We start from the raw sequence: 12,832 nt of genomic DNA, 5'->3' as shown, positions 1-12,832 counted from the left end.
GACCATCTTATAGCTTGTGAGTGGACAGGGGCTCGGGCGTGGAGGGGTGCCATCTGGAGTTCCCAGAACAGCTTGGAGAGCTTCCTGCCTCTTCCTAGATACCGTGTCACATGGGCCTGGGCCATGCTCCCTCCCTCGATCCCTGGGAGCTCGCCCACTCTCTCCGGTTGCCAGCAGTTCCACCCACACCTGACAATGACACCTCCTAGCATAGTGGACTCAGACAGGTGATCCCTCCACCGTCAATTCTGTCTCATGGAGACCAGACCCTACAGGACCCCATAGCTTTTTAAAACATGGCCGTCCGCTTCCTTCAAAAGAAAACCACCTTGGAAAGCCTCAGGAGCAGTTCTGCTTTGTCTCAGGGGTTGTGGGTAATCTGTATGCAGATGGGGTTCTCGCCCATGCAGTGCCTGGTGGATTTGAACCACCCACCTTGGGTTGGCAGCTGATCACTTAACCACTGTGCCACCCCACACCAGAACCCACTGCTATGAAGTTGGTTCTAGCAAGCCTGTAGGACGGAGTAGAGCTGCTCCACGGGGGTCCCAGGGTGTAGATCTTTATGGGAAAAGACCGCTTCATCTTTCTCCCATGCAGCTGCTGGTGGGTTTGAGCTGCTGGTGTCTTGGTTAGCAGCCAAGTGCTTAAACACTGCACCACCAGCGCTCCTAGTAGGCAGAGCAGGGTCTGATGTCTCTAGGTCACTAACGATCCTCCCAGCACAGGCCTCATCGTCTCTTGGTCACAGGGCAGAGGCCCAGGCCCAGCTCCCTCAGCTATAAGGGAGCCAGGACCAGGAAGGAAAACTTCCTGGGAGCACTAAGTCTCAGTAAAATGGAATTGATAATAGCATTTTCCCAAGGATGTTTTGTAGCCATTTATCTCATTGGTTAAAACAGAGCCATGTGCTTGACCCTGAATGGGGCCCCTGAGGGAACTGCGCACAGGAACAAAGAGGGGCGCCCGCCCAAGCCACCTCCCAAGGCCACGTGCAAGGTGGCCCAAGCTTCTGGCACCAGGCGGCTACCGCTCCATGTCACTTCAGTCAAGGAATTCAGGTCTACACCAAACCCCACCAATTACGGTCAGCAGACGGTCACTCCCTTCAGTTCCAATGACACGCCCTGCTCCTGGCCCACTGCCTACACTCACCCAGCAGGCGAGGTGAGAGCCGGCCCGTGCAGCGGGGCTGGGACTGACTTGTTAGTTCCCTCTCTGGGTGTGTTTGGTCTATGTACTGGAAGAAGTACATCACATCGTCTCCCCCTCCCTGTGCGCGCCTTGGCACAGGGGCTCCCTCTGCAGCGTTTGCCGGCTTAGCCGAAGCAGCCTAACTGTACTAAAACCACTTCCTTGGATTCTGGCTCACATGACCCCTTGTGCATCAGAGCACTCTGCTCGCAGGGTGTTCGATGGCTGAGCTTGTGATGGAGGTCACCACAGGCCTTTCTTCTAAGGTGCCTCGGAGTGGCCTTGAACCTCCAACCTTGCAGTGAGCAGCTGAGCTCGTCGCTGTCTGAGAATCTAAGCTGAGGAACAGTTTGGCTTTCTCTAAAGCAGAGATGCAGTTTGGTTCCCCAACGATGGTGAAGTTTACAACCAAACCCATAGCAGACAGGCTGCTAGGGTGGATTAGGGCTCCAGCTGCCCTGCAGGGTGGAGAACCGAATCCTTACGGGAGCGGACAGCCCCATCCTCCGGTGGAGGGCTTGGCGGGTCTGCATGGACAATCTTGTGGTTAGTCGCCCAGTGCTTACCTCACGGTGCCACTGGGGCTCTTTATAACCACTGACCTATATTTTCCTATTACAAATGGAACCAGTGCAAAAAAAACCAACACCAAATTCACATTCAGGTTTTTTAATTTCAGTCTCTAGCAGACACACTGCACACCTCACCCCCTCCTCAAGTAACAACTTTCCCATATAAATGCTATGAAGAGACGCAGCTTTCGTCAGGAGTGGAAGCAGCCAAAAAAACAACAAAAACAAAAAGCCACTGCTGCTTTGAAAAAACACACACCAGTTTCACCAGTTAGATTCAAGCACAATCCTGCACACAGTATTTTCATGTTGTCAGTGTTTCTGAAGCGGGGTCGAGGAGGCTGAAGGTCAAGGCTGGTCCTGCTAGATCAATCCTGAGGGTGTGCTCAGCTTCACATTATCCGGAGGCCTTGGATGGAAGACTCTAAGGTCTTAAAGAGGAAAATGGACATAGGTCTTTACTAAGGAATGCTAACCTGTGGGCCTTTCTTACCCCAGCACTGGACAATACACACCACACCACACCCCACCTCACTGCTAGGTTGCTTGGCTGAGGTACTCACATAACCTGGCACCACCCCCGTGACAGGCTGTCCCAGGACTCAGGCCCTGCTGCCCCCAGACCTGTGGGCTCCTCGTCCATCACCCAGTCCCCAGGGATCCTGACATGGTCTGCAGACTAAGCAGGACTCTTACTTACTTGATTACCTAACCTGTGAATATTGAACTTTCTAGCCACCATAATCACGTGAACAAGCAGTCCTTTAAAAATACACATCCCCCCCGCCCCCCACAGACACACACTATATCTTATCTTACTAGCTGTATTTCTCTAGATAACCTTAAGGTATCCCGAACTTCCTCAATGTGAAAACAAAAGGCGCTTCTCTTCTGGGGCTTCACCCAACCCCCTACACCCGCCGCCGCCCCACCCCCCCCAGCTATAGAGAAGGCCCTGGTTTCTTCTTCTTCCCCTTGGTCTCCTGGTGCCACTGCTATGCTAGGTACCCATCAGGCACTGCTCTAACTGCCACGGAGTTGATTCCAACCCACAGTGACCCTTGGGCAGAACAGAGCCACCCCACACGGATTTCCGAGAACATCATTTTTTACAAGAGTAGACAGGCTCATCTTCTCCCAGAGTAGCTGCTGGTTTCGAACTGCTGACTGATGGGCCCAGCTGAGAGTGGAATGTCTCCTTCCTATGATTCTCTCCACGCCCACATCTTCCCACGAGACCACACCCACACCCGGCCTCTTTCAAACTTGCCAATCAGGAGGATACACGGTGCTCTCCCAAACCTAGCTTTTTTAGTCACCACCCCAGGAGGAAAGTCTATTAGCGCGGGAGTTCTCGCTCTCTCACTCTTGCTCTGGCAATTCTGTTACGCTGCTGCTCTCTACTGGGCTTCTCCACCTTCCCTTACGGCTCTTTCTTTTGGAGAAGTCCAGCATGTTGCATTCCTCGCTCCGGCTCCTTATCCGTCACTGACCTTGTGGTCAGCAGCCGGCTCATAACCCAGGACGCCACCAGGGCTCCTTACTTCACTCCCTCCCTCATCTCTCTGTTCTTTCCTCACGGGAGGCGGGCACCAAAAAGTATGCACCCATGACTCCTCCCTGAGAAAATTTGTTGCCTCCAGGTGTACAGAGAACCACCTGGTAATCCCCGTGCCCGAGAAATAGTTGTCTCACAGGACACTTGTTCACAACTGAGATTTGTTCCAAAAGGCAGGAAATACCTTGAAATCCCAGATGGTCATGGCTCCATCGATGCCAGTAGTGCAGAATTTACGACAGTCTTGCTTGTCCACCTCATAAATAGACACTTGGCTGGGGGGGAAAACAGAGAGATCAGGAGGTGGGCAGGTGAACATGTCGCTCCTGACTGACAGTGTCATGGCAGCTCAAGGAAACGATTATCCGTCCCTTCATGAGAGTGGCCTGGTGGGGCAGGACAGTCTGGGTCACATGGCTTGCCCGAGGTTGAGGGAACGAGGAGGAGGACCACTTGGCAGGAATGGAAACAATTTCCTAATCTGGAGGAATGAGGAAGCATGGCCGAAATCCCACGGGCTCCAAACCCAACCTCCCACATCAGCCCAGCGGAGAAGGCCGGGACACACGGGCAGGAGACGGCCTGGTGCTTGCGATCAGTTCCTTGGGCCCGGCAGTCGCAGGCAGACACACTGCCTCAGGCCTCTGGCCAATCACGGTTACTCAAACGAACAACTTCCAACCAGACGGCTTCCTGGGCTCAGATAGGGTTTCTTTCTCTCCTAAGAGGTCTAGAACTTGACCCTCTAGGGCTGGGATGACAAAACAGGGCCTGAGTGCCTGTTTCTTTCCCTTTTATAAATCTATTTTTATTTTGTGGTGGCTGCTGAGAGTAGACACAGCAGCACACAGTCCAGTTTAAACCACTGTCTCCACATAGACCAGTCAGCGACCGGGTGACTTCGCTCAAGTAGTGCCACCTCCTCGGCCTCCCTTCCTGAGCACTTCCTCCCCCACTAACACGACCATTGTGATTTTCAAGTTTCTCTTGGCAATTAAAAGACAATAATGCTCAAGGCAGACATTCTGTGCCAGTTAAGCTACACTACTGCTGGATTGATAAGACTTTGGGGGACAGTTTTGGTTGAAAGTATAACGATGCCCTCAGGGCAATAGTTTCAGGGACTTATCCCAGCTTCAGGGCTCCAGGAAGTTTGGATTCCAGGAGAATTTGAAATTCTGGTCAGCCTTTCCTTCCTTTCCTCAGGATTCTATGGAATTTCTGATCAAAATGTAATGGGAGGCAGGCCCATCCAGTTCTTCTGGTCTCCTGGCAAAGGAGGTGGTTAGCCACACATTCCATAGCCTCCTCGGATCCCGGCTGTCCTGCCCCTTCCTCTGTCGTCCCAGAGGACAGAACTCCAGGCACTATGCAAGGAACGAGGAGGTAGGACTGAATACGAACAGTACCAGGCCAGTGACACAGATGTCCCATGACATCAGAAGCCTACAGCCCCAAGTCAAGAAACCAAACCCCGTGAGGTTTGGAGTTGTATATAATCAGCCGCAGCAGCTACTGGCTTTCTGGTTTTTGTCATCGCAAACGTATCACCCAATTTTTGCCAATTCAAGTTTTTACAGGTATAAAACTTATTTAGGCAATTATAGTAACAGCGGTGTTAATTAACAGTCCTATCACTACTAGCCCCTCCCCCCCTCTGCCCCTGGTAACCACTACCAGACAGTTCTCTCTGCGTCTTGTCTTTTTATATAAATGAGGTCATAAAATACTTGTCCTTTTGGGACAGGCATCATAAGGCCCTCCAGCTTCATTCATGCTCTAACATGTATCAGGACTGCTGCTTCTGGCTGAAGAGTGTCCTGTTTTCTGCATCTCCCACCTTTTGTCTATTCATCCCTGACGGATGGGCTCTGAGGTGGTTTGCCCCATCCTCTGACGACTATGAGGAGTGCTGAGAGGACACAGGCTGTCGGAGTCTGGCTGGGAGTCTTTTGGGGTAGATCTGGGAGTGGAATTGCTGGGCCACACAGAAGCCTATTTCTTGCTCTTTAAGGAATTGCCACACTTTTCCACAATGGTTCCACAATGCCTTCCCTCCACCCTGGGTAGGGGCTCCAACTGCCCATGGCCTCGGCCACACCAGGTTTTGTTGATTTTGGTCACCCCTGTAGCTGTGAACTGCTACCTCACTGTGGTTCCGAGTTGCGCCAACCCTCTGCTGCCTATGGTGCTTACGTATTCGTGTGTGGTGGCCCAATCAAGTCTGTGGCCCAATTTAGGATCCCGTTATACAGCACCCATTTTTGTACAGCCATGGGTGAGGAATGATTTTAAAAATTTTAAATCTTTAAATGGTTGAAGGGAAAGAGGATATCACAGTACATGAAAAGTATATGAGATTTGAACATCCGTGTCTATAAAACTTTACTGGGATGCAGCCATGCTTGTTCAATTTCTATGTGGCCTGTGGTGGTTTGTGCGCCGCAGCAGCCAAGCTGAGACCGTTGCACCAGAGACTAGCCGGCCTCAAATGGTCACTATCCAGTCCCTGAGAAGCACTCAGCTGAGCCTCACAGACCGAAGGCCTCCTTTTCTGTGTAGAAATGCAGTCCTCTTTGCCTTATTGCCCTCTGTCTTTATATAAGTCTTTGGCACTCAATTAGTGTTGTTTTCTACTGAACACACATCTGCAGAGAAGCCAGAAGAAAAATCTCGAGAGACTTTGAAAGTCATTGAAGACAGGGAAACTTGAAGAGTAAGAAAGGCTAGGCCTCATGGGCTACTTCATTGGAGCACAGACCCAGTGTAAATTCAGCTGTTCTTCCTACTGAACATCAGAAAGAGAAAGGTCTACATTTAGTAATAATTCTCTCACAGAGAAAGTCTAGAGGTTCCCATGATCCTTCCCACCACCACCAATCTCTCACCACACCAGGTTTCGTCAAAATGAAGACATCCATGGCTCTTCACTAACCCACAGTTTAAAACGCTGATGATCGATTGCACTTCTCAGGATTACAAAATCCCAGTTTCATGGTTTCATGCACTCACGTGAGCTTTAGGAAATATCAGTCAGGAGACTCCCTCATTTTGTCATACTGAGGCTACGGCGTTGTTACTCTAATTAAACAACCACCTTGCTGTTCTGTGGCTGACATCCATGGTAGAAGTGACAGCTAGGAGAACCCCACAGTCCCTGTCACACATCCACGGCAGAGGGACAGGTGCTGCGGACACTGAACACTAGGACGAGGCTGCCTGCACTGACCACACGCCCTCACAGTCGGCCTCCTCTGGGGGCACTGTGCCCCCCACACCCTGAGGGCAGACGGACAGCTGGTGTGGACTCAGCACACTCCCTGAGGAGGAGAGATGTCGTCTGAAGACGCTGGCTCCTCACTGTTCTCGCTCCTGGAGGGACGTCTGGCCTGCAAAACAGACAGCTTCCCTAGGGGCCAGGCTGGGAAGGGTGAGGGGAAGGAGGCCGTCTTGCTGACCCGACTGTCCTCTCTGGCCCTGGCACTTACGTGATGCTGTTCTGGTGCAGCGTCTCCAGGGCCGTGTGGCGGTCCTCAGTGGTGGCCCTCTTGTCCATGTTGCGGAAGCGCTCCATGGCTGACATGTTGCGCTGGATGCTCTGTTTCGGGATGTCCAGTTTGGAGACGAAGGTCAAGCAGCCACGGTCATCGTAGTTAAAGAGCATGGGGCAGCAGTCGTGACCCTGGAACAAGAGCCTAGTCAGCCCTCGGCACGCTCACCACCCGCCCACCAACCCCTCGGGGTCTCCCCGGCGGGCATCTCAAAAGCCTATTCTTTTGCTCCTAAAAGGCGGTTCCACTTTGTGCTGGTGCCACAGGGTGGGCACTGTTCCTGTTCTGGAAAGTTCTACACAGTGTGTGGCAAGGAGAAAGGGAGGGAGGCACTCACAGCAGCCACGACGCTATTCTCCGAGACAAAAGACACACTCAGGAGTGGCAGGAACTCAGTCTTCAGAGTGGAAGCCCTGAACGTAAGAACACTATTAATGGAGGCTGGGACGGGCCACACGGCTTCTTCACGGTCACAAAAGCTGACAAAAGCCCCACTCTTCCCCTGCAGGGGCCGGCAGGAGAAAGGAGCACTTGCGTTTAAAAGGCGCCCTGTGAGCTGTACTTTCAGCAATCTCAAGTATGGACTGCGCAGAGGTAATCATCAGAAAACCCAGGCCCTCACGCCACCACCCCAGCACCCAACCACTCACCATTAAGGGCCCTAGTTCTTGCCCTTCTCTCTCAGCCCTTCACCTTCCACGCATCTTTATGGCCTAGCTTACCCAAAGATGGCCCTGATTGAAATGGGTGGGAGGGATACCTATAGAACATGCATCCACACAGACATATGGGGGCTTCAGAAAGTCTGCTGAAAAATTCCATGGCCTCTTCGTTGTGTTCCCATGGACTTTCTGAGGCCCCCTTGTTGCTACAAGCAGCCCCCGACTTCAGCAGGGTTTTGTTCTGATGCTTCCGCCATGAGTTGGTTTCGATGTAAATGGAATGCCTTGCCTTTTTGTTATCTTTTGTTATCTTTGCCTTTTAATACAAGCACCCCTAGAAATAGAGAGACCTGGTGGCAGGGTAGTTTAAGCATTGGGGGGCCAACCCAAGAGCTGGAGGTTTGAATCTGCTCCTTAGTAAAGACGACATCAGGATAGAAGACATGCATGTCATCAAAGGCCAGCCCGAGGCCGGTCCAGCTGTCACTGTACCAGTATGTATGCTTGCGGAGGGCGAGGAGGGCACTGACAATCTCACTGGAGTCTTGGGAAAGCCAACTAATTAACACAACGACAGACATGGCTTTGGAGGAAGCGTATTTAAGAGCTTACCATGTTTATAAAACTCAAATGCCAAACTCACTGCCATCGAAGCCAATGCTGACTCACAACGACCCTATAGGATAGGACAGAACTTCCCCTGTCAGTTTCGGAGATGGAAACTCTTTACAGGAGGATAAAGGCCCATCTTTCTCCCATGGAGAGGCTGGTGGTTTAGAACTACTGACCTTGCAGATCATAGCCCAACAGATAACCACTTACCACCAGGGCTCCTGGTGTATGATATGTATGATAAACTATAAATATCAAGCTATGCCTTCAAATTGCCGCAGAAAATGAGACTGACAAAAGGCAGAAGGTATGGTGCCCTCTTGCTGTGTCGTAATGAAGGCATTGGAGTGTCTCTAAGGCACAGCCCTGGGGTCCTGGGGCAGAGTGGAACTGTGCTGGGCTGCTAACATCAAGGTCAGCACGCGAACGCAGCAGCTTGCTCCACGGGAGAAAGATTTATAGCTTCGTAAACCCCAAAGTGACGGTTTATTATGTTTAAAATACGTGCAATGAAATCTTCTGGAGAACATTACTGATTGCAAGTACCTAATACAACTGGGGCGCACGGGGTGTGTGTGTGTGTGTGTGTGTGTGCAGTGTGTGCGTGGGGCATGTACAATCTAGTTTGGGAAAAAAAAGGTGTTATCCCTGCTACACCCTGTTCCGCTGCCACCGTGCAGCTGAGGGAGTCGGAGTCACAGGTGTGACTGGTTGTGCAGAGGCCCACAGGGCGGGAAACCTGGGGTGGTGAGTCACCTTCTGCTCACGATGGAGGAGTCAATGGGGAAGACCCGGAGATACCCCTCGTCTTCCCTCTCCTGCACCACAGAACTGTGCCAGATGACTCCCGCTGGGCTGAGGAGGGAGGGGGGCGGGAGCGGTCTCCCTTGAAGGCTGAGTAGCACCCACAGGGCAGAGAGCTGTTACAATGCAGGGAGTGCCAGTGCTGCGGGAAGTCGGAGCTAATGGAGTTGCAATGGGGCCGCCATATTGGCCCCTGCCAAGGGCCCTTTATCAGCAGCACCTCAAGCGTGTTCCTCCAAGGGATTGGCACTTCCTCAGCCAAGTGCTTCTGGAAGAAGGACCTAACTCCTTCAAATTCCCCCCAATGGACATCTGAATGTGTTGCTATTGCCTCCAAGGCGCCTGGCAGGTCTGGTCTGGGGCTTCTGCTCGAACCCTCCCATCCTTCGCAGGGAAGGTGGACTCCCCTTACCCCCTGCTCCCCGCACGCTCCAAGTAAGAGGCAGATACTCACTGCACGCTCTTGGAGGCATCAGCCACGGACACGGTGCTGTCGTGGCTGACCCAGGCCAGGCGGCTTCCACTGGCGGAAAAGCTGACCCCGTGCACCCAGCCACCAGAGCCGCTGCCCCCAAACTCTGACATCAACTGACCAAAAGGCATCTTGCTGCCCCATGGCGTACTGGCTGGCTTTTCATCCACTTCTTTAATGTAGGCAGAGAACACCCTATGGTTTAGAGGGGCAGAGAGAGAGAGAGAGAAACATCCTTGAGAACATGTACGTGAACAGTGGATGACTAGGGGCAGCCAACGCCAGGTCTCCCCCATAACACGGGGGCCCACGCTCAGATACATACATGGAACAGGTCGAGGAACTGCCTACTGGCAGTTCAAGTTCAATAACAGATTCAAGAAGTCCCCGAGTGCCGGGGACTGCTGTAGGCACACTGCTCTTGAGGTGAGGAATACACAAGGCCATCCCTCATGGAGTGCTCATTCAGGGGACAACGTCTTGCCCCATCAGACTTGCAGTGGCTCCTGTCTACTTCACCATCATCCTCAACAGCGCTCAAGGAAGCCACAGGGGCAGTCAGAGGGTAGGAGGGAGGAGGCCATCTGCATCCACAACGACCAGCGGCAGAGGGAGGACCAGAGAGAGAAAGCCACGCAGGCACCGGACCTTGGGGGCAGGGCTGAGTCTCGCCAGGCCTTGACCAGGGCCAGTCGAGCAGCATGGACGGTCTGAGAGGAAGATGGGGGCCTTCCCTGTCTGATGCTGGGGGCCCAAGAACCTCTCTAACAGGCATCTGTGTGTGGATGGTCTGACCCAGAGGAGGGAAGGAGAAGGGGATTCTGCCCAAACCCCCTCTACTACCTCTACTCTGTCCCGCTGCTCTTCTTCAGGAGCTTCTGGACTCAGAAGGCCTCCCTACAAGACGCAGGTATTTTCCCCTCAGGTAACAGTGAGGATGCTGGGGTAGGCCTGGCCCCAGGGGGTGGGGGTAGACACAGGATGATGTGAAGCTGGTGCCTCGTGCTTTCAATCAGCGTGGCAGTGGATGTTCCTCTCTGGCCACGAGAGCTGGTGGTCTGGGGTGAGGTGGGGGGGAGGGGCGATCTTGAGCACCCACGCCACAGGATTAGGAGCGAAACACAAGTTTACTTGTTGAAATCAATTGTAAGTCAAAGAGCTGTAACCTATTTCCACAGCGAGGTTTGCAGACAATTCACAGCCCAGGTGGTAAAGCTTAGCAACCCCTAGTTCCATCTCCCAAGGGCGCGGGAACATTTAAGCAACAGAGAAGCGCCTCTGTCTGAACGTCTCCAGCGATTGGCAGTGTCTTTGCGGTTACAATATACTTTTTCTACCGGAGTTGAACGGACTTCCACTGACTTCCTCCCACAGCGAGTCTGGCTTTGAGGAGGAGAACCAACTGTTTCCCAAGAATGCCTTGACTCTACTGCACCCCTTCCCTATGGCCACATTCCCACACCTTGCTTTGTTTAAGAAAACAACAACAACAACAACAAAAACTCCCTGGTGATTCCTAGGCCTACGCAGGTTTTCTGGAAATTCTTCACATAACCCACTGAAGGGAGTGACAAGCTCAACGCCCACGAGCCCATCTCTGCTTTCCTCCGGCGGAGGGAATGAAGGCCTGCGTGCCTGACTAGGACCAGCTCTCTGAAGCCTGGAGCTGAATGCCTGCATTTCCTCCGTGTCACTGCAAGGTGGGGAATTACTTAACACGGCTCTCCGAGGCTTTGTCACCCCCACCATGATCTTCACTTTCCCGAAGGGGTCTGGGTAAGAAGGTGGGAGGAGATACTGACGGAAGCACAGGATTCAGCAGTGAGACTGGGCACATGGCTAACTGTGATGGCCATCCTGGCTGAGTCTGAAAGGAGGCATGTCAGATGCAGGGAGGGGCATCTCATGGCCAGCAAGGGAAGAGCCTGTCCCTTGGGCAGGCAGTCCCAGAATACAGAATCTCTTGGATCCAAAAGGCAAATTTGATACCACAGGATTGGCAATAGCAGAACCAGGAGCCAGAGCAGATGACTTCACAGCCCACAGAGCAAATCAAGCCAAGTGCTTCAGGGCAGGGGGCAGGTTTGTAGATGGGGTGTCTCTGGCCACTTAATTTGGGAAGCTGGGCTTGCTGACCCACAGAGCTGGAACCGGGTGCCTTCAGGTTGAGGCTTAAAGTTGAGTGGCATGCCTTTTTAGTATCAGCAGCCCCATCAGGGCTTTGCAACATTGCCTGAGCAGGGCAGGTCCAGGCCAGGAGGCTGAGGGCCAGAGAGGCCTGCCTGTGGGCACAGTCGAGAAGAAACCATCCGATTGAACTGTACCCTGAGTATTTCTTGCCTGAATTGTAGCCTGTTAAATTACCAAGTAAACCCATTGTTGTCAACATCACCTATGAGTTCTGTGTGGCTGTTGAAGTGAATTAAAACCCAGCCTCATAAGCAGAGGGTGCTGTGGTAGCTGAGACTCTGCCAACCACAACTAGAGCTTTCGGGACAAAGCTCTGCTGATCTCTATTGCACTCTGATCTCTGACGTGTCTGCAGCCTGGGACTGTCGGTGAGAAGTGATTCTGTCAAGTGGGAAGGAAGGAGTAAGAGGGCGGGGGCCAGAACTTGGGCGAGAACACACACATGCATGCCAACCCTCCAATCTAAATCACCAGTCCAACTAAGGAACACTCCCCGGGCCCTACAGCTCCATGATGGCCCCCTCCTCCTCCCTGGTTCAGCTACTTTCTTAGCCGTTTCCGATTTGAGTCCCTGCCTAGCCCAGCATGCCCTCAGCTCCCACCTGCACTTGAAGTCGCAGGAGCCTGCTGCCAGCAAAACGTTGTTAGGATGCCAGTCCAGGCTGAGGACCGTGGAGCGGATCGGCTTCTTAATATGCTTGCTCACCCACCTAGGAGAGGAGAGAAGCCATCTGAATACAGCTGCACATCAAGCGACAGTTCCCAGACGACCTACGAAGTGTACTGATGGTTCCTAAGTGGCTCCCTGTGAGAAGGCGTCACAGTCACCCTCTCAGGCTTTCACCGTCACATCCCATTGGTGGGTTCTGAACTTTCTCAGCTCCCGAGGGCTCCTCAGCTGGACAATGACTGAGTCTAGAAGAATGGGTGCCTTTGACGAACGGACTGTGGAATGTCCGAAGAAGGACAAGTCTGCCTTGGGAGAAGTACAGCTGGAATGCTACTTAGAAGAGAGGGTAGTGAGCCTTCGTCTCGGAACTCTGCACAGACAGATTCTAGCACTGCCCACGGAGTTTTGGATTACATGCAGCTTTAGCCTTAGATAAGGTTTGAAGTGCTGGAATTTTTAGCGTATTTAGTGACTGGTTAGTTCATTTGGGTTACCTTTAGTTGTTGAAATTGTTCAGACTTCATTAGTCTCTGCAATGCCACAACTC

The 12,832-nt window shown here is 52.6% G+C and overlaps 1 protein-coding gene across 2 annotated transcripts in view; it reads right to left on the bottom strand.

Annotated features, from left to right (window-relative positions):
* Window positions 1–1,847: 1,847 nt before the first annotated feature.
* The window catches only part of ARPC1A (actin related protein 2/3 complex subunit 1A), a 25,687-nt gene continuing 14,702 nt past the window's right edge, over window positions 1,848–12,832 (bottom strand). For both annotated transcript variants that reach the window (XM_004705559.3, XM_045285928.1), the window contains exons 5-10: window positions 12,218–12,325; window positions 9,408–9,620; window positions 7,213–7,288; window positions 6,813–7,006; window positions 3,509–3,599; window positions 1,848–2,197 (exon numbers count right to left, since the gene is read on the bottom strand). In XM_004705559.3, coding sequence (XP_004705616.1) covers window positions 2,159–2,197; window positions 3,509–3,599; window positions 6,813–7,006; window positions 7,213–7,288; window positions 9,408–9,620; window positions 12,218–12,325 — 721 coding nt within the window. In that variant the 3' untranslated portion in view covers window positions 1,848–2,158. The remainder of the gene's footprint in view (window positions 2,198–3,508; window positions 3,600–6,812; window positions 7,007–7,212; window positions 7,289–9,407; window positions 9,621–12,217; window positions 12,326–12,832) is intronic.

The sequence above is a fragment of the Echinops telfairi genome, unplaced genomic scaffold (genome assembly GCF_000313985.2).
Source record: "Echinops telfairi isolate 266 unplaced genomic scaffold, ASM31398v2 ScPeMD7_5;HRSCAF=22, whole genome shotgun sequence".
In the NCBI taxonomy this organism is placed as follows: Eukaryota; Metazoa; Chordata; class Mammalia; order Afrosoricida; family Tenrecidae; genus Echinops; species Echinops telfairi.
This window is presented reverse-complemented; position numbering and strand designations above follow the sequence as displayed.